This window comes from Zootoca vivipara, chromosome 4 (genome assembly GCF_963506605.1).
Source record: "Zootoca vivipara chromosome 4, rZooViv1.1, whole genome shotgun sequence".
Taxonomy (NCBI): Eukaryota; Metazoa; Chordata; class Lepidosauria; order Squamata; family Lacertidae; genus Zootoca; species Zootoca vivipara.
In genome coordinates, this window is record NC_083279.1 from 10,386,761 (window position 1) to 10,408,124 (window position 21,364).

The window sequence follows — 21,364 nt, forward strand, 5'->3', positions numbered from 1 at the left end:
TGTAAAAGCAATAACTCTCGATTCTAAGCATCACTTGTCAGTGCTTTGTACACAAACCACAGTGGCCTCATTCAGATCGAATGGTTTATTGTTAGAAGCCCAAGCAAGCAGTCCACCCCCCTCTCCTCTTTTAGTGCAGATGTGAGGAGCAAAAAGTAAAAAAACAACAACAACTTTACTTCTGTTTTTGATTAAACACAGTTTGTCGTCCCTAACCATGGAAAAAGTAGTTATCCTTAAGTATGGTTAAGTGGAACGACCAAACTTTAAACTTTGGTTTATGATTTTTCCAGGAAGGAGCTTGATGCAACTATCAACACTGGCAACGCCACATCACCTGTGAAGAAGAAAAGGTATTCAAGAGCTTCTTAATTTTTACTGTAGATATCAACGTTTTTTGCAAAAGCTATCTATCTAATATAGAAATTGATTCTAATAATTACTCCAGCTGAGAGTGGAGCCCTCATAATCCCCTGATGTTGATGTCTTGGGGAAGGGGTTAGGATGGTGTACTGTTGCCGGTTTGCCAACCTCCACCAACACAGTAGAAAATTGCTGCAGGAGACCTGTGTTATGGCAGAAGTTCCAAGCTTCCGCCAGTGGTTCTCCCATTGAGGATAACCAGCAGAAAGGATATTGGGGGCAGCAGAGGGGCTCCAGAAGCTTTGGATCAGCCGGATTTGAAGACCCACATATCCCATGAAGGGTCTAGTCCTCAGGCCTTTCAGCTGCACCAATCTGGAGCTAAAGTAATGGGGAAGGAAATGGGTTCCCCAAGCACCTTTCAGCAGGAACTGGCGAGACTTTGGGTGCTGTGGCAAATCTGTGCCTCTCCAACCCCTCATTAGGACTGCTCTGCTCATCCTTTAAAAGAGAAATTTAAGTGGAACATACAAGTAAAAGATGGATTTGAAGAGCACTTACACTGAGGAAACCTCAGTGAGACTAAGCAGAAGTGACTCATGAGTTTTGCTCCCTATGCTACTATATACTTGGCAAATGTTTTTATGGATCTTGAAAAACATGGGGGATGGGAGAGAACGGGACCCTGTTACTGCCGAGGATAGTTCTAGGCTGATTTGAGTTAGTAACACAAATTTGTTTTCATATGACAGGCATAGGGTAGATAGCCTTTTATGTATTTAATAGTTTGAAATGTTTTGGTTTTTTTTCCGGAGGTGAAAATGTGATTAGTAGCTGCTTCCATTTGTGGGAAAATGATAAGTATGTTCTTTCCCACTCTTGCCATCTGAAGTTATCTGGGATTGAACCAAAAATCTTCTGCAAGCAAAGGATGGGAAAGACATTCTAGGAATCTCTGCATACACAAACAAGCAATAGCTATGGGGTTTCCTCTGTTCCTAAGAGAAGTGGCAGTCTTATTCCTGGGATAGGAAACATTAGACACATCAAAAAACAAATTTATTCCCAGCAATTCTCAGTGGGGAGACAAAAATGTGGAATTATACGGTGACAGCTTTGCAGTTCGTATTAATGAACATCACTGTAAGTAAGATCAAGCCACAGTTGAGTGCTTTTAATTAGGATTTAAACAATGGGATTTAAGTTGATAACAGGCAGCATAAACTTCTTTGACTTTGGGTCCAAATACAAAAGGCCTGTAAAATGAACCATATGGTTGTACATTATTAGGCAGTCATGGATGCCTCCCCCAGTTTCCAGTCAGAAGGTCACCATAGATAATGAACAACACAAAAGGTAAGAAATCAAATTTTATCCAAGTTATGTTCAGCTCTCAAATGTTAGGAAATGCTTCAAAAGAATTTCTCTTTGGTCATTATGTTGACAGCTTTGGTTGAGTTTTTGAGGAATATCTAGCCCACATCATTGTTCTAATTTTAGATACAAACTTGAAAAAATCTGTGACAGTGTAATCCTATACATTTTTGCTCAAAAGAAAGTCCCATTATATTCATGGAGACTTACTTCCTATTAATTCTGTTCAGAATTGCATCCTGAAATATTCTAAGCTTGTCTGCCATGGTGAGAGCCTCTGGGTAGCTAAACACTGTGGGATAAAAATGTCAAATTAAATAAAAAACATATATTGCATAAGATCCAGGCAAAGTTAAGCCCTACCGGTAGTAACCCAGACTGCATGTGCAGCTAAGCCAAACCATAGCTGGGTGCAAACAGTCAGCTTGCAGAGTCCTGGAATGAAGACAATGGCTGCTATGCTCCTCCCCTGGTTATGCTGCCTGGAGTTAAACTATGGTTTGTCTTAGCATTATGTCCAAACCTGGGCTCATGGTTTATCTCACTGTAAACAAACCACGAGCTGTAACCAAGGTTTGTTTTTACTACTCATGGTTTATTTGGAGATTCTAAACCACAAGCCTGGGTTTATATGTAATGGTTTGGCCACAGGTAGCATATTGGCAGCAAAAGCTATTTTCTTTGCTGTGGGAACCCACACATTTGCTAAGCCATGTTTTGACTGACGATTATGAGTGATTTCAAGAGAGTTCATGTTTTACTTTCCCACTGAAATCAATTAGACTTTGGAATTTTAAACCTCTGTACATTTACTTGGGAGTAACCTTATTGAAAATTTGAGTAGAAATGTTTATGACTGGTGTAAAGTGGTTTGGGCTTTGGTTTGGCTGGTTTTGAATGCTATCATGACGTTGACTCATGTGTAATACGCCCTTATGAACAGATATAAGGAGCTGCCTTACATAGAGTCAGTCCAATGGCTCATCTAGGCAAGCACTTTCTCCTTTGACTGTAAGTTGCTCTGCAGGATACTGGGGTCTTCCTAGTCCTGCTACTGAAGACCTTTTAGCTGCAGATGCAAATGCCTGGACCTGAGATTCACTGTATGCACAAAAAGGAAGTGGTCTGCCACAATGTATGGCATCCGCACTACCTGAAAAGAATATTTTAGCTTGCAAGAATGCACACAGATAAACTGAATCACACAGCCTTGAAAGGAAAGTGATCTTCAATGTGAATTGTTGGTGTGTGGGACTTGAGGTGTTGTGGTTTCTTCACCACATAGCCATGTAATGGTTTTTCAGCGTGGGTAAACATTTCCCTGCACATCAGCAGTATAATTCTTGTAAACCTTGGCAGTGCATGGTAAAATATCTCCCTCTATTGAAAAAACCGGAGCTCTTCACCATCTGCCCAGGGACAGACCGCATTCACTCAACCATTGCTTTAGTCCTCTTTCTCATGGAAGTTTAGTGCTCATTTACATGTTTTTTTGCTTCCAGAAAAACAAACCTGTTTGTATGATTTGCAAAAATCATGGGAGTTTTGCATTTTAATTTCATTGGGGCATACAGATCTACTGAAATTTAAAATGTAGTATGACACGGCGGTACATTGATCCAAAAGTTGCTGTTCCACAATTCAATAGGTAATGCAGTGTAAAAGGAACATTAGGCCTGGGGTCACAACACTAGCATTATAATAAGGAGAAATGTTGCAATAATGTCTGAATGTGCTCACATGTACCTATGCTCCCATTTTCTGTTGGTTCAGGGATATATGGGGGGAGGGGAGGGGAGGGAGAGAATATTCCTGGATGCCAAGATCCAAGTTTGGGGCAAGTACCCTTTAGTGAGAGAACCCCAGCAGATATTTTTTTTAAAAAAAATGCAGCAAGGTAAAGTGTGGAAATATAGGTTGCTGGACCTTTAAAACAGGCCCTTTAAAGTGAGTTTCTCTCTTCCCATAATATATAAAAAAGACTACACTTTTGGTAAGTTAAACATGGTTTTCTTACAAACTGCCTCAAAATAAGATTCATGTGCTTCAAAAAGCTACACAAGCAGCAGTGCTTTTTTCTGGGGGTACATATTTTTAAATATACATGTTCAACACAGAAAATAATTCAGCATTTTCCATCACACAGGCATTCCTGGGCCTCACAAAATACAACTACAGCTGTAGCCACCAATAACAAACCGTAAGTATACAGTGCTTATTAGGTTATTCTTTTTTAAAGAACACAATGTGGGACTTCTTCATATGTTACGTTTTCATGTGTCTCGTTTTTTAAGTGTGTGCATCTAATAATGTAAGGTATGAATGAGTCTCAGTCAGAGCATGAGACTCTTAATCTCAGAGATGTGGGTTTGAGCCCCATGTAGGGCAAAAGATTCCTGCCCTGCAGGGGGTTGGACTAGATGACACTTGTGGGTCCCTTCCAACTCTTCAATTCTAAAATTCCATGATATGTTCGTTTGCAAACATGTAGATCATTCAAGCATATTTAGGGAGACTGAGTGGTTTTCATTCCCTCATTGAGTGCACACTTGGTGGCAAACCTGGCTTTGCTTCCATGTCATCTATGAAATAGATGGACTTTGAATGACTTTGAGCATTAATGATATGTGCAAATAAAGAAGGCTTGAATGAGAGTGAGTCAAGACAAGAGAAAGCTCATCACGTAAGGTCATTTAAAGGAGAGATGCACAGATCCTCCTTACCTGTAAGCTAGGTGGATACTGAGGCTCTTTGAGCCTAACACTGTCTACACAATATACCGTAATAATAAAATCTATTGCCTTTTAAACTAGGGTGCATTGTTTTTGTTTGTTATTATGTTATATGTTTTTTGTGCTTTTATATTGTAAATTCCCCCGTGATCCTTGGGTGAACGGTGGTATAGAAATCTTCTTCTTCTTAATAAACTGACTCCTGTTTTCATACTACCCCATCTCCCCTTGATGTTTTGTAAATAGATGTTATAAATAGCCCATAAGACTCCAGCCATCCCTAACTCTGAAAAAGATTTCTCTGAACTTATTCTCCACCCGGCAAAATGGAAAACAGTAGCATCTACTTTCTGATACCCTCAAATATAATTTCTTTTACTGCTACTTCCATTATCTTCCTTTCTTTCCTGGCTTTCACCATAAGATTCCAGCACATTAAAAAAAAAATTAAAATCATTTAAAAACAAACTACAGTGAAGAGAATGTAGTGGATCCTAAAAATCTCTACTCAGGTGTCAACGGCCAGTGTAAATAGGTGTGTTCTCTGTGGGGAGGAAATCCCACAATTTAGGGGGCTGACCCAGAGAATGCCCTTTTCCAGGCTCCCCCACCCAAATTTCTGAGGGCAGTGGAAACTACCAAGGGGGCCATGTTACAGGCATGCCTTTTCCTCCCCATAGGAGTGTTAAAAGTGCTGAAAGCTTGGGTTTTATTCCTGAGATTTTCATTCTGTGTTAAATTTGCTTACATTCTTCCACATACAATCAGCAGGGCAGCCTGCAAGGATGCAATTAAAAAAACACTTATTTTCTGAGGGATGTCAGGGATATGACTCATAATTTCTGTGCCCCGTAATTACCCCGTAGTAGAAAATGCAGGGCTTCCTCTGTATCAGTTTCTGGGTTGCATCTATTGACTGACTGCACCACAAGAAGAAATCAAGATTCCCATTGCTGTTCAGTTCAGTCCTGGAATCACTCCATGTTGTGATGATCCCTGCCTGAAAAGGGAATTTGGAAAGTATCCGTTATGTAATCATAGAAATCATAAACTATACACGATTTCTAACCATAGGTTTCTTTCTTTCTTTCTTTCTTTCTTTCTTTCTTTCTTTCTTTCTTTCTTTCTTTCTTTCTTTCTTTCTTTCTTGCTTCAGAGTTTCAACTACTTCAAACAAAGGAGGAGGACCAAAGATGTATGTATTTTAGTTCCTAGTATTTAGACTTTAAACTTGGAAATAGTGTACAGACCTGCACCTGCTATTTATAGTTTATTTCATAGTTATACAAAGAAAGAAAGAAAGAAAGAAAGAAAGAAAGAAAGAAAGAAAGAAAGAAAGAAAGAAAGAAAGAAAGAAAGAAAGAAAGAAAGAAAGACAACCGTTTCTTTGCAAGGGTATTGAGAAGACTGGCCTACTTTGTGGGGGCATGTGGTTGCTGAATGATTCTGTTTGTCATCTTTTGGCTTCACTGATCAAATTGCGAATCACAGCAAAAGTAGCAGCAATGTTTGAGATTGAGACAGCATTTACTGCCATTGCCATGCTGACATTTTTGTGTGTGTTCCTCTCAAAGCTTTGGCCTTCCAGATGTTCTTGGATTCTAACTCCTATCAGCCCCAACCAGCATAGGTTGGTGGGAATTATAGCCCAACAATATCTGGAGGAGCACACTGAAGGGTGTGAGGTTCTGCAAAAAAAATAATTTTCCTTTTCATTCTGCAGGACTATCTATTCATCGGAACCAATTACATCTCCGAGGTCAAATGCTGCTGTGAGTGATCCAGCCAGAACTAGGTAACATAAACTGATGTGATTAATGATTGGTGTTTTATGTGATGACACGATAACCAATGATGGTTGCTACTGGGTGCAAAGCGAAACACTTATAAGCCCCGCTGATTTCAGTGGCAGAGATGTAAGCCAGGAAAGTAGCAGCAACAACAGTGAAATGTTTTATACATCCCCTGTGACCTGTGCCCCCAAAATCCAGGGCAAACTTCATGTAAAAAAATTGCAGCAAAAGCTTCTTCTGCTTCTTCTAGGCAAAGTAGCTGCTGGGGGGGGGGGTTGGCAAAAGAAAAACAGTGGGAGGGAGAAAGTGCATAACCCTTACCCTATCGTTATAACTCATATCCTGGGGATACCTTGCAAACATGTCACTGGAACACCATGTGGGAAGGAGTCGACTGGGGACATTTCCAGTGTGAAAGTGGCGGTGGAAAAAAGGGTGAAGTTTCCCTTTCTCCAGTACTTCACCCATGAAGGTGGTTTGCTTCTGAATGTGCTTTCCTTGGAAGGAACCTTTGGGATTTGATTATGCCCCTTTCGGTGTAATTTGTAGTTCAGCATTCGGCTTTGATGGTAAAGTTAAATTATTCACTTTGGTCCTGGTCCTGCAAAGACAATCCACACAAGTGCTCGTTCATCACAGTAGAAAAGCCATCCACTTCATTAGACATATGTACTGATACACAGTTTTGCTGCAATATACATTCATGTGTTTTCTTACAAAACAGACCAGAGTAGCTACAGCCCAGCCCAGATGGACAAGAACTGATTCCCAGCAGATCTGAGCTCTGGCTTCTTTTTAGAAATTAGCCATGAAATGTAAGGAAGTTGGGGGAAGGTGAGGGATGCCAAGAGAGAGAACTGTAGATACGTATGAAGAATTAAGATTGACATTCTGAAAGAGAAAAAGCCAAAGTTGAGAGAGGCGATGTTTAGAAAAAGAATACCATACAAACATATGAGGCAAATAGAGATCCAATATATCATCACAATGCAACTTAGTTTACTTATACCGTCGTTCCACAATCTACTGCTCTCCAGATGTTGTTGGACTCCAACTCCCATGCGCCCAGCCAGCATGGCCAATGATTGAGGATGATGGGAGTTGTAGTCCAACAACATTCTACAAAATAAAAAAAAATCCTTCCAGTAGCACCTTAGAGACCAACTAAGTTTGCCATTGGTATGAGCTTTCGTGTGCATGCACACTTCTTCAGATGCATGCACACGAAAGCTCATACCAATGACAAACTTAGTTGGTCTCTAAGGTGCTACTGGAAGGATTTTTTTATTTTGTTTCGACTACGGCAGACCAACACGGCTACCTACCTGTAACATTCTACAAGATACCACGTTGGCAAAGGCTGATTTATACTGCGAAAGCGTCTGACCCGAAACAACTGTGTCTGAGGAAAACATTCAACTGACAGCTTATCCCAGCATCAGACTTAAAGTCTGTTTAAAGTGGTAATCTCTGGGTTCCAACCTAGCAACTCTAGTCTTAATTTACTTGGGTCACAGGTGTCCAGTAATTACTTAGAGATTATTTCTGGCATTGTTGTGTACATTCCTAGTCTGGAGTGCATAGCTAGGCGTCTTTAATAAATCCCACGGCACATGCTGGAATACAGTAGGATCTCCCCTCTTGAAAGAGTTTGAGTCATGAAATATCTCCAGGAAGGAAACAATATGTTGATTAAAGATTTCTGCTGTCAGATCTGGAGATCTTAGGGAATAAAACACCGGAAAATTAACAAGGAAAAGCTGCTGTCACTACCCACTTACAAAGGCTCGTTCCAGCCTTTTCCTAATCCCCTTCCTCACTCATTTCATTTTCACTCTCCTCCGTGGTTTTTATTAGCATATCAAGCGTTCTGCTGCGGTTTCACCATTGGTAGAGAGCTGCGGTAACAGTATTTGACTGAGCCACAAGTTGCTATAGTAACCGTGCTATATGGCTATTTTGTGTCAGTATCTAAACTATAAGCAGCTTGAGAAGCTTAATTGGGAGACATGATTCTGGTGCGACATCCTTGAATTTGGCCCCCAGGCAGCGGGGGAGGGGAGCAAATCTGACACCTGGCAAGGAAGGTGGGGCTCAAAAATCCAATTGATGACACCAGAAAGATGCATCCATATTAAATGTTGTTAAGGGAAACTTCTTTTTGTTTTGCTTTAAATCCACCTATGTTCATTTACTTATTTTGAAGGGTTTTTATTAAAACCCAACTTAGCGTAGTGATGTTATAAGAGATGGGAAGGAGATGTGGAAAATGTATTATCCATTTGCACGGGGGGGGGGGGGGGGGGATGCAAAACCCAAAGTTTTGTCCTTGCTGTGAAATTAATGTTAACTCTACCTTCCTTCCGCTCACACCAGCACCAGTGAATGATTTGCACAACCTGATTGTTAAATAGGTCAGTTGTCCCTCTGATAACCTCCAGTATTTATGGAAACACTTATCGATCTGAACCTGCTATCAAAGAGAGATTCCATCCCAGCCTACCTATCCTATTCATCCGACAAGATGAACGCTAGGAAAAATTACTGTATCGGGGTGGGCAGAGCGAAGTAGGATCCAATGATGCAAGCTCTTAGGGAAATGGTGCTGTGTATAATTTGGAGCAGTGGAGGGAAACATGCAGTGCTATTTTCAAGCCAGTTACCGTAGTGTATTCAGCACCGAGCAAGATGGGCAAATGTTCTGACTCGGTATATGGCAGCTTCCTTTGTTCCTATGACTCCCTCCCTGCCTTTTGATCGTGCAAATAAATGGTTCTTGGCCTGTGGGTTGCATTCTAATGCAAGGGGAAATAGTTCTTTGAATTAACTTGAAACCAGCAGGCCACCTGGTTCACCTTTGCAACCGAATGTTCCATCTTTAAGGACTTCTCTGTATGAATAATCTAATTGTTTTACGTTTTATGGAATTGCTGTGGAGTACTCAGATGTGTGCTTTTTATAGTTGTGAAGTCAATAGAGAGCTTGGGAAGCTATGTTTATTCTGAAAGTATAACTGAGCAAGTTGGCATTACTTTCCCGGTAATTGTTTGCTCATGCTACTTCTCAAAACATCCTGAAAGACAGCTTCTTCCCATCCGTTTAATTCTGAAAATTACTGTACTCAGCAGCTCAGGGTATTTTTGGCAGGCTGTAAATGTGCTCTCATGGTTTGCTACAGTGCTCTTTAGTTTCTTAATTCTTGGCAACTGTTTGTGGTCCAGCCTTCTTCAGTGAGGTGAATTTAAATAAGCCTGGCACTGTCTGGTCAATGTCTTGGCAGAGATGAAAACGGCGTCCTGAATCGGAACAAATGCTATTTCTGTATCAGCCTCATTTGCTGGCTAGCTTACAAACAGCCCTGTGAGTGAGGGCCGTCCTGGACACAAATAGCCCTGGCCTATCAAATCCAGACATTACCGATGCACTGTTGACACCGTGTTAGAAGGCAATCCTCTTTTGCTGAGGCCACAGATCTCTATTATGACAGATTACCCTTTTCACTGCCAACTCCCGCACAGGAATAGATAGTTATTGCTGGTTCTTTTATAGCTTAAGCTAATTCCTCCATACAAATTGACTGGCATTTAGTATGTATGGGCTAACTGCAGCATCAGGGACGATGCGTGGGCATGTTGGAGTAAGTTGGAGAGCCTTGTGTGTGCAGACATAAGCTCAGCGGGTGCAAAGGTGCATGGCCTTGCACATAAGGGTCAGGCTGAATTGGGTTGTTGATATCTAGAAAAAGGAGCATGCAGGAAGAGGAAAGAATCTGCCCAAGTTCTTCATTTCAGGTTCTTCATTTTTTCAAAGTCCTGAAAGTAGCATTGGGAGGCAAATGTGCTGCAGGTTATCATCCTGTCCCCATTGGTGCTTGCTCCATGGTAAATATGTTTTATACTTACCTGCTGGGATTAAATCCAATTGAACTTAATGAGAATTCCTTCTGAGGAGGTATGTATAGGATGCTGCACTAGGTCCGCTAAATTTATGGGCTGCTATCAAAGCAGTATCTGAGTACAGTCAGTGGCGGAGCTTCATGCTCTAGCACCAGGGGCGGAGAGCAGGCGGGGGGGGCTGGCGCGCATCCCGGGGGCGGAGCGCGCCACCTGCATGGGCGTGGTGTGCATTCTAGGGGTGTGGCGCGCCACCGCAGGGGCATGGTCAGCCGCGAATGCACCCTACCGGGATCGCGCTGCCGGGGGCGACGTGTTCCCATCGCCCCCCTCTTCCTACATCCCTGAGTACAATGGTACCTCAGGTTACAAACACTTCAGGTTATAAACACTTCAGGTTACAAACGCTTCAGGTTACAAACGCTTCAGGTTACAAACGCTTCAGGTTACAGACTCCGTTAACCCAGAAGTAGTACCTCAGGTTAAGAACTTTGCTTCAGGATGAGAACAGAAATCGTGCTCCGGCGGTGTGGCAGCAGCAGGAGGCCCCATTAGCTAAAGTGGTACCTCAGGTTAAGAACAGTTTCAGGTTAAGAATGGACCTCCGGAACAAATTAAGTTCTTAACCAGAGGTACCACTGTACACTGGTGGTTTTAAAAGTAAACATGCCTCTTCCCTAAACCACATTTTGTAACCATGGTTCATGTACTTCCTGCTCTTATGATACTGGTGTGAAAGTCTCAAATGTTCATCTATCGTATCTGTAGATGATGGAAATTCCATTGTAATATCATAATTTTGACATGCAGCTGCAACTGTTCATATCCTAAGCACTTATTGTTTGTTCTCTTAGCCATTGGACTCCTGTGAGATGTTCCTGTGTCTGAAATCCAATTTAAATATTCTTGGCATCTTGCTTTGCACTTTCTGGATGGGGATATGACTTGTAGCCAACTCAATCAGCATTAAGTTTTATCCACGAGGAAAAGAGGGGCATTGATTTATTAGACAAATAAGAGAAGCCTGGAAAGTGGTAGTGTTTCATCTTGAGTTGGCTGGGTTAGATGTTGAGATGGCTGGAGTGCACATTCACATATATCACTTGGTGATTCATCTTGCAGAAAAGGTAAACTGCTTCCATGGAAAATCCGATTTTGCTTGATCTTGCTTGCAGTTTGAGATCATCAATAGATATTTCAGTCACTGAGCTGATTGACATAGTTCTAGTGCATAGGGGCCATACATGTTGCAAGGTGAGAAAGCAAGTCTTGAGCTCATATACTGCCTCTCACCCTTGTAAACTTTTATGGGAACTCAGCCTTTCTGTGCAAATACTATTCACAGTGTAGAGCAGGGGTCCCCAGACTTACCGCGCGACGGGCCGGTGCCCACCGCAACGACCGCGCGGCGGGCCGGAGGGCAGGGGAGTGCGCCCGCAGCAGGCCGGAGGGCGGGGGAGTGCACGCCCGTGCGCATGCGCACACGCACACGGTCGGGGAAAAATCGCCGAAAATCCTTTGTGCGCATGCGTATGGGCTTCCCCCGACCCGGAAGTGCATCGGAAATGACCTCTTCTGGGTCGGGAGAGGCCCATACGCATGCGCACAAAGGATTTTCGGCGATTTTTTGCCGATTTTTAAGATCGTTGCCGCGCTGCGCGCCGTAAGAGTGGGCGGCGGCAGCGGGCGGCGGGGGTCGTCGCGGGCCGGATTGGGAGGTCGATTGGGCCGCATCCGGCCCGGGGGCCGTAGTTTGGGGACCCTGGTGTAGAGTCTACACAAACCCTGTTCATACAACCCACCCTAGACTTTTTGATGGCGGGCAGATCACAACACATATTGCATAAATTTATGTACACAGGCCCTTGTTTACATTTAGGGTTCTATAGAAGCCTGGAGGTTTTTTGTGTGTTATTTCCTCACTGTATGAAACTAAACACTGAACATCTCTACATTTTTGTCTCCCCTGCTTCTGTCTGTTCCTAATGGGTAGGGTTCAGTGTAGCGCTAAGCAGATTCTTCTTGCTTGATGGAATGATCTGCTCTCTTCTCCCCCTGTGTGCTGTTCTGGGCAGGGCCGTCTTAAGCATGCCCAGCGCCCTGGCGCCATGGTGCAACGGATCCCTCTGCCCTGCAGTGCGCCACCCAGCCTGCCGTAGGGGCGGCTCCAGGCCAGGGGGCGCTGCCCGCCCTCTGTTGCGATGCCTCTGCGCGCGGCGGAGGTCTTCTGACACCCCCAGAGCCAGTTTCATGGAGGAGGGAGGGAAGCTTTATTGTGCTTGTGTAGGTTTCTTCTGTCAGGCATGGGACTACGGTACTTAGTTGAATGCATCTCATTATATTAAATGTCTCAAAGTGCTTTTTCATGAAGTAGCTTGAGAGTGCAATTTGCATTGCTTATGCGGTCTTTGTCAAAAGGGTTTGGGGAAAACGTTTCCTTTTATATCTAACATCTCCTTGAACCCACCAAACAAACCTGGCAATATCTCATTTAGATGTTTGCTACTGACCTGATGCGATCAGAACTCAGTATAGCCTTATCTCGGAGAGAGCAGCCTGATCTGCCCCTTACAATGCCTTTTCTAAAAATATGCTCTTGAGACACAACATCCAATGATGTAACCTCCTCTTTCACAGTATTAGCTTTTGGGTTAACTCTTATAAGCAGTTATATAAATAAAAATGCAAGACAGGCATATGAGAATGGCAGGGATCACTTGTAGTTTTTGCATTCCTTTCTGGTTCCTATTAGGGGTTATTGGGTTGTTATTGTTTTTATTTTGATTGTGTATTTTGTTATTTTATATTCTGATTTTATCTTGTGAACCACTCTGAGACCTGAAGGGTGGTGTACAAATTTAATAATAATAAATAATAATGTGTGCATGTGTGTGTGTTTAACTTGTGATATATGCTTATTAGCATTTCCATAGAAGCTATGGTGGATTATTATAATAGGTACCTGCAGGAGAAGATGCTGTTCAGTTCTCTCTCATAATCACTTCGTTTTGACCTGGTTAAGTCACTACAATAATTTTTTTAGCTGTTCCCTTGATATCCAACCTTCATTGCACAGTCCAAACTTTTTTTCTTTTTTTTAAAAAAATATTTATTGGATTTTTTCAAACAAGAACAAAACTAACACACCAAAATAGCAAAAAAGAATTTTTTTTTACAAAAAAACAGTACAATAACAAGAAAAAATAGACAATCATTATATAAACTCATTTCATAACACAATTTCGACTTCCCCGTCCCTCCCATCCCGGGCCTTTATGGTATCCCAATTTATACAGCTTTCAAATTGTAATCATATTACACATATTCATTATACATTTGCATTTCATTACAATTCATTTGTATTATTCACTTATTATTATTATTATTATTTGATCAAATCTCACTTCCAATATACATCTCTTTCTATTTAAAACCATATTCTAATATTTCATTATTCCATCTTTCATAATTTACCAACTCTCTATTAACTCCCTTTGGCCTATAATTTTTCTTTAAAAATATTCTATCCTATTCATCTAAAACTTATTTCTAACCCATTACAATTCCCACTACCCCCCTCTATTCACTGGTTAGCAATTCCCTAATTAACAATCCCTCATACAGTCCAATTTCAAACCATATAATCCATCCCATTCAAAATGCCTCTTCACTTTCAACCCACACCATCCCTGGTCCACTTCAACCCACCCTCCTCTCTCCACCCCTTCTTCTGTTGTTCCAATTTCTTAGCCCCCTCCCTCCTCCATCTTTTCCCTTTCTTATCCTCCCATAAATCTTGGCTTTTGCCTGGTATTCGCCTCCCTCCTGTCACTAGGGAGGCTCGGTGCCAGGGCATGTCCTGGTCCTTTACCACTGCATGGTTGATTTTACCAGGAGCCTGATCCCTCTCTCTCACTGAGAGATCAGCATCCTGGATTTTTTCTTCTTTTGTAGCATCCTGGTTGTAGTCAAAACATTGTGCAACTTCTCTCACAAGTTGCACTGTTTTCACGTGTTGTTGCTCTTCTTGTCCATCCTCTATTAAATCTTTAATGTTTTTAAATTCCAAAGCCTTTGCATGTGGCTCCTGATTGTCCTTAGGAGTAAGTTGTTGTAATTTTCCAGTAAGAATCTGTGTATTTCTTCTGTATATCTGCAGTTTTTTTCAGTACTTCTTGGGTTTGTTCCCAAATGCATTGTAGCCAGTTCTTTTCCATCTTGTGACTTAATGTTTTGACTGGCCACTTCCTTTATCTTCTCATATTTCAGTATGAAGCTTGGGCTGCTGTGCCAGAGACAGTGTTTTATCCCTTTTATCCACCAGGATTCTTTCAGTCTGTAATATAATGTGATTCCTTTATCCCAATTATAAGAGTCCCGATTTTAAAGTCCGATCTTTCTTTCCAATTTCACAATCTTAAAGAACCAATCTTTATTTAATTAAGTTTTTCCCCCCAAGTTCAATAGTTCATTTAATGAGAAGCTTCCTCAGCTGGTGACGTCACAATAGCAAATAATAAGTTTCCAATTTCCTGCCCCCAGGGTACCAGAGGGCTCATTAATAGAACTTGTACACTTTTGCGGATTTCAATAAAATATAAATTCACCTTCCCTTGGCTCCGCTGCCGCAGGGAAGGGCTTCAACTTAATTTTTAAAGAAGAACAGAGTCCTGTTCCAGCTCTATGGCTGCAGGCTCGGTAGCTGCTTTATAATTTCCTCGGTGTGGGGGGGAACGACCTCCGTTACCTCTCTAAATTCCCCTCCCAAGGCCAAATCTTTTTAGGGTCCAAATCCAGAGATATAATTACTCACATGTCCATTTTGTATGTATTGGAGGTATCCACCGCTCATTAGTTGCCGGCACGGAGCTTTACGCCTCAGAGGTAGCGAATAGACCCACGGCTCCGTCCCGCTCTTCGCGCTCACGGCGCTCCACAAAAAGAGCTGCCGGGCCGCGAGCGGGCCTTTGGGGAGCTCTGCTGGGTACCCCACGTCCCCGGAAAGCACAATCCGGGGGTTCTCTGGGTGGTTGCGGCGCTCCAACAGCCTCCCCCCCTCAGGCGCTGGGGACTTCAGAGACCGAAAAATCCCCCGCCGATCGACAATGGCGGCAGACCGGAAGTCTGCACAGTCCAAACTTACTGCTTGCGAGAACCACTAGACAACTAGCAACTCTCAGAGCAAGATATTTGTGCTGCACATATCCAAGCAGTTGCTAGACTTTGTATTGTCAGAGTATGAACTGTGTCAAGATGAATCTTTCTAACTTCTCTGGAATATCATTTTGGTTTCTCTCCTTAATCTGGGCAAGCTGAATAATTAAACATGCACAACACAACTTTCAAATTTATTTAGGCGAACCTATTTTCTCTGTTTTTTAGGCAGATATGCCCAGCAAAACCCAGTGAACCAGATGCTAACAAAACCATGACAAAAGAGAGAGCTGGGAGGTAGGCCCTACTGTGTTTGCTGTGTCATTTTCAGAATGAGAGCTAACTTTGTGAACTAAGTACTAAGCACCTCATGTAGTCTTGTTCTGAGGATAAAGTGGGATAACCTTGTTTGCTGTTCTGAGGTTCTTTGAAGGAGGATAGGGTGCATTTTATTTACAACTGTCAGTGGCAACTGGGTCAGAACAGGCCTGTACAACTTATGACCCGTCAAGCTAAATGCAGCTCACTGGCCATGTATAACAGCTCTCTAGGGACTACCAGATAAGTCTTTGTTTATTTGCTTGACAGTCTGTGACTTCAAAAGCCAGCAAGGAGGACGTGTGATGTTAAAGAGTGATGTTTGAAGTTGTGTTCAGCCTAGTTGTGCAGACTATGGAACATGAACATGAAGTAGGGAGACGTGAGTTCAAGGAACCAGGGTTCAAATTCCCAGTTGGCTAGGCAGCTCATTGATTGGACGGTGAATATCTCACCATAACTAACCTTACAGGGCTATTGTCAAGAAAGGAGCCTTTATATGCTTCCCTGAGCTCTGTGGAGGGAAGCTAGGCTACAGATGTAGTAAATATGCTAGCATGACATGATACACAGTGCTTATTTATATAGGACAGCATGAAGCAGAAGGCTTAGCCTCATTTCATGTGGTTTATTTGCTTTGAATGTCAAATTCTAGCTGACTGTTGAAATATCTCTGTACTTTCTTTCACTGATTTTGCTTAATCTCTGAAGAGGCCAAGAACTGGATGATCTCATTGATGTCAAAACCAAAGGCAATAAGAGTAACCAGGGGTAAGTCTTGAAAGCCTCTATGGCTTCAATAAAGCAATGGAGAGGGCGTGGATTGTGACCATAGCAGGGAAGGCATGGGAATGAGAGCAAGAAAGATAATAATACATGGAATCATAAGGCCCAGCTCATGGGCTTAGTCCATGACACCAAAACAATGAAGGACACTAAGTTTGCTTGTTTTCCAGTACAGCTTCTAAGTTCTCTCCAGCAATAAGACCTGGTCCTGCAGTGTGTCCATAAAGGCTTCCAGATGGCTCCTCTGGTAGTTTATTAGCAAACCACGAGACTCTAGGCAAGGCAGTGTGAATCCTCCAAGACTTGTGGGCTTAGGACAAAGAGGAAGACTCAATCAGCTGGCCATCTAAGCGCAAACATGAAAAACCCTGTAGGTACTGATGTGTCACTAGGGTCACCATGTAAATACCTGGGGTGCTGACTGAGGCAAAGCTGAAGGTCAGGGTTTGGAATGGCAGAAGTCATCTCTTTCATGCAAACCTGATAAAAATCGGTTTAATCAGGCTACATGAATTTTGGTAGACATGGTCAGGGAGGACCTGGAAGCCTATCTGCTGACAGAAGAGCTACCTCCTGGGGTACCTGAGTGGAAAGGATGTCCAAGAGAGCTAATTACCTTGACCATCTGTGAGCACCTACAATGCTCACCTGGGAGTGTGGTATAGTTGTTAAGCTAGCTGCTGGGAATGAGTTGACATGCAATCTTCAACACTCAAAGGACCCATAGGTGGCATGTGAGAATTGGACTCCAGCCATCCCTTGATCTAAGATCTCTGCCCACTACACAGTAGATCCATCACTCCACCTTGGATCTCCCTTAGTCAGATGTCATTGCCCTAGTCTTAAAGTTGGATGTCATCAGACCTGTAGAAGTTGAGGACCTTGTTGGAAATACTTGTCTCAAATTCTGTGGAGGAAGGGCAAGATACAAATGTGATAAATAGTCTTATTAAGGAACAAGACATAGTATTTATTTATGCAGGACAGTATGAAGCAAAGGTTTCTAGCTGAGAGACTTCTTTGTTGTTGTTGCCTAAAATTAAATCTATCTTAATTATAAATTGCCATGAATATACTCCAGCTATGAGATATTTTGTGTGGTTTATTTAGTTTCAATATCAAATTCATAGTTAACAACTGAAATATCTCTGTACTTGTTCCCACTGATTTTGTTTAAAGAAGTCAAGAGCTGGACAATCTCATCCAAGTCAAAACTAAAAGTGATAAAGGTGATAAAGGGTAAGTCTCGGAAGTTTCTTTACCACTTAATTCAGAAGTTGAAGCTGTGGAGAGGGCAAGGGATAGATGCCAAGAACGATTTCATAAAACAGTTTAATCAATTAGAAGGAAAACACTGAATTCCAAGCAAAGGAGGAATGATCCAATGCTATGATCATTCTTCCAACATTCTTCCAACAATACTCCCTCTACTCAGCCAATATGCTCCCAGAATCTGTAACATGGTGAGGTTAGTAACTGCCCAGCCCCATCCAGACCTTGAACCTGAAGTCTCCTCAGAGGAGGTCTAAGAGAAGCAGGACCCTCTGGCATATATCCAGACTGTCAGTGACCCTGGAGAGCCATTGGATCCAGACTGAGAAATACTACATTCATATAAATCTCCCTGCCCCTGTCATACCAACTCTTGTTTCAAGTCTGTGGTTCAAAGCAAGTCCATGGTTTGTGGGGCAGTTTAATTCTAAGGGAGGCTAAGCAAAGTTGAAGATTATGCAAGGCCAAGTGGGACAGAGCATTTTTTGAGAAATCACTATCCGTCCCATTCTGTTGCGCTTTCTTACTCATGCAAAGTTGCGCTGGACGGTGTGTCAGGTGGCTGTGATTGAATCCATGGCATTTAGGTCCTAAAGTTTTGGATGTGGCGCAAGGGACCTGTGGTGGTTCCTCCCCTTCCTCCTTGGTCCCTACGCTACCTAAAAGGTCCGGTACATTGACCATGACCTTCCTTTGTGTTTCTTTCCTCATTAAGACACCAAGATCTTGATGATTTCATCAAAGTGAACCGTACATCTAATGGACATACCAAGGGGTGAGTCTTGTCCTCAAGCTGCACATCTACATGCATTGAAGGCTTAACCTGGTTTTGGTTTTAAAGAGTAACTTCTAATGTTTCCTTACCCCCACCAAAATTTGCAAATGTTGGTTTTGTAAGAGATTTAAGGCAATTGATAGCTCCTTAATTGAACTAGAATTTCCATGATTTCTTAGTTGGGAACTGAAACAGTTAAGTGCTTGTTTAAATTTGTCAGATAGACATGTCTGTAGTTACTCCCCCACCTCCCAGCTCAAGTGCTGTGTAACTGCACAAATTCAAAGGAAGGCAACAGAATTTAAACAGGGTTTTCACCTTATATCGGCAAGATCTCCTTTTCGCAGATGTAAGGAGTTGACAATAAAAGAGAAAAGGCATCCAAAGATTAGTTTTCCAAGATAGGATTAGATGGAATGCCTCTTTAAAAAAAATCCACATGTGAAAATAGCCTGTATGGTCATAAAACCACAGAATAGTAGGAAAACATAAAAAGCCAGTGAATCTAACTCCTTATCAAAAACGTGGGTGGTATCTTACCACAAAACTATTTGGGCTGGTCTATGTTGCCAGTTTTGTCCCTGTAGATAGAGAATGTCTCATATGAACCACAGATACCACCATTGTTTCTCAGGGACAATTCTCACGACCCAGAGAATTAAAGAAACTGAAACAAGAATGGTAGTTGTATTCATGGAAATCCCTGTTTATGCTAGACATTTCCCACACAGATGCATCATTGTGCATCATTTAATCCAGTCTCAGTCATGCACAGAGTAGATTGAAATCAATAGGACTTGTAGTCATGATTAACTTAAAATGTATACCATGGTGTTTCCTCTGTCTGCACTGTTCCCAGAGGTCATTCCTCCTCTGGTCACTGCTGTCGATACACAACCTGACTGATGGTCTCCAAGTGGGAGTAACCCCCACTGAATTCAGCAGAGCTTACTGAATAAGCATGGTTAGGGTTGCAACCTTAAGTATGGAACCAACCTACTGTGTGAACCAGTTCTTTATGAGATGGATGGGCAGAAATGGGCACATCAGGCCTGAGTCAACGCCAGGCTGTCTCAGCTATCCCCTTACCCCCACCAATGGTAGACTTCGGGCTCTCAAATTTCAGCGGCGCCCTGTGCACCAGTAAAATTTTGTGCCCTCCACCTCTCATGCTCCATTCTGCAACATTGCTGCAGCGCTTCCTGAATAAACATAACCAAACTGGTTGCGCTACCTTAAAACTGCCTCTGTCTCCACCTTCTGGCATGGTTGCAGAGGCGGCAATGACCCTGCCCTGCTGGGCTGGGGGAAAGTTAGAATTGCACTCTTAAAAGACTGGACCAGAGAAGGTGACATTTAATGGAAAACTTTTGGAGGTATTAGAAGCAGGAAAATAACACACATTGCCAAGGAATGGTCAAAACAATATACTGTACAGGCGAGGACTTAACAGGATTTTCCGGTTGTAAGACTTTATCTACACGTGTTCTGAAAGGTTGTAAACATGTTTGGTACAAAAGGGCTGGGCTCTTACCTGTAGCATCAGAGCCGACTGTTGTGCTTGGGCTACGCAGAGCGGTTGGTGGGCGTGATGGGCTTGGCACTTGCTTCAGAAATCCCCAAAGACCGGTGAGATTTCCATCCCTTTCCTCATTTTGTTAGCTATCAGTTTGGGACTATTTGCACTATTTTAGATGTACTGTATGTATTCATTTATTGTTACGTTTTGAGAGCATGGAGATATTATTTATCTAATAAGCAGTTTCTGGGGTGGGGGATCTCCTGGGAGATCCATTTGGACCCCTCTCTTACTGTTTCCCACCAACTGATTAAAATGTTCCTGTTCTGTCAGTCATTTGTCTTACTGATGGCAGGCAGGTTATGCGTCTGACCCTCATTTTAGGATGTTTCCTGAATTTGTTTAGAATGTTTGCAAATTTTCTGTTTCTGTTTTCATGCTATTGTCTTTTATGTATATGTATGGATGTATAAAATAAATAAATTACAGTAGAGCTTTTGCCCTCACAGCAACCCCTTGAAAGTTAAAGGCTGCTCAAATGGGGTACATTATTATTACTAAATGTATTGGTTGCTTTTTCTTGCCAAAGGCAGCTCAAGGCAACTTACAACTAACGGAACCCAGGCCATTCAGTAAGCTTTGTAGCCAGACAGAGAGCTGAGTTCAGAGTCCAGTGTCCTAACCACTAGGCAACATTGATTCCATTGACATTAGAAGTCTAGTTTGGTCTGTTTTTATTAATGAGCAAGTCTTTAGAGATGTTCATCTCCCTATAATGTCCCAGGGTATGGTCTGAAGTTATAGGAGGGGGAAAAATCCTCTGCTCCAACAGAATTCCTGAACTATTGTTATATTTATTGCACTGCAGTTTGTTTATGGTTTGGCTATAAGCATAATTCTTGAACAACAGGAACGTTATGAAATGCTTAGATTAATAGCTGTATTAAGAAGACAGCGCATTGCATTTTTATGTCTTGAGACATGGTGCACTAATGCAAGCTACTTAGCATCGGAAATATCTACGTTTACCCTCAAGTCAATGTTCCGGCGGCTGCATAGAGATTCAAAATACTTAGCACCAAAGTGTCAGTTACTTGAGGAAACAGCAAGAGCTGCTGAAGGTAGATTTGATGGTAGCAGGCTCCAATGGTCAAACCTGAATTGGCTGCAGTCAGGTAGAAGAAAGTGGGTCTGGTGTGGATAAGGAGTCAGATTTTTAAGAGCAAAAGGGATATGTGGGTGAGCACAGGATCTCGCCAGCAATTGCCCGCTACTTCCTTCCCTTCAATTTGCCTGCCGACATCATTTGTCCCTCAGCTGAGCTCCCAATTCCAACAGTGAGCCTGACCGGGATAAAAGCACCTGTGGGAGAGTAGCTGAGGGGA

At 42.4% G+C, this 21,364-nt stretch overlaps 1 protein-coding gene across 5 annotated transcripts in view; it reads left to right on the top strand.

The window, feature by feature from the left end:
- Positions 1-21,364, top strand: part of SCEL (sciellin) — a 51,397-nt gene that overhangs the window by 18,814 nt on the left and 11,219 nt on the right. For 4 of the 5 annotated variants that reach the window (XM_035115241.2, XM_035115242.2, XM_035115243.2 and 1 more), the window contains exons 7-15: positions 294-353; positions 1,654-1,719; positions 3,884-3,937; positions 5,626-5,664; positions 6,193-6,264; positions 15,538-15,606; positions 16,339-16,398; positions 17,593-17,652; positions 18,401-18,460. In XM_035115241.2, coding sequence (XP_034971132.2) covers positions 294-353; positions 1,654-1,719; positions 3,884-3,937; positions 5,626-5,664; positions 6,193-6,264; positions 15,538-15,606; positions 16,339-16,398; positions 17,593-17,652; positions 18,401-18,460 — 540 coding nt within the window. The remainder of the gene's footprint in view (positions 1-293; positions 354-1,653; positions 1,720-3,883; positions 3,938-5,625; positions 5,665-6,192; positions 6,265-15,537; positions 15,607-16,338; positions 16,399-17,592; positions 17,653-18,400; positions 18,461-21,364) is intronic. The other variant, XM_035115240.2, reaches the window with a different exon arrangement.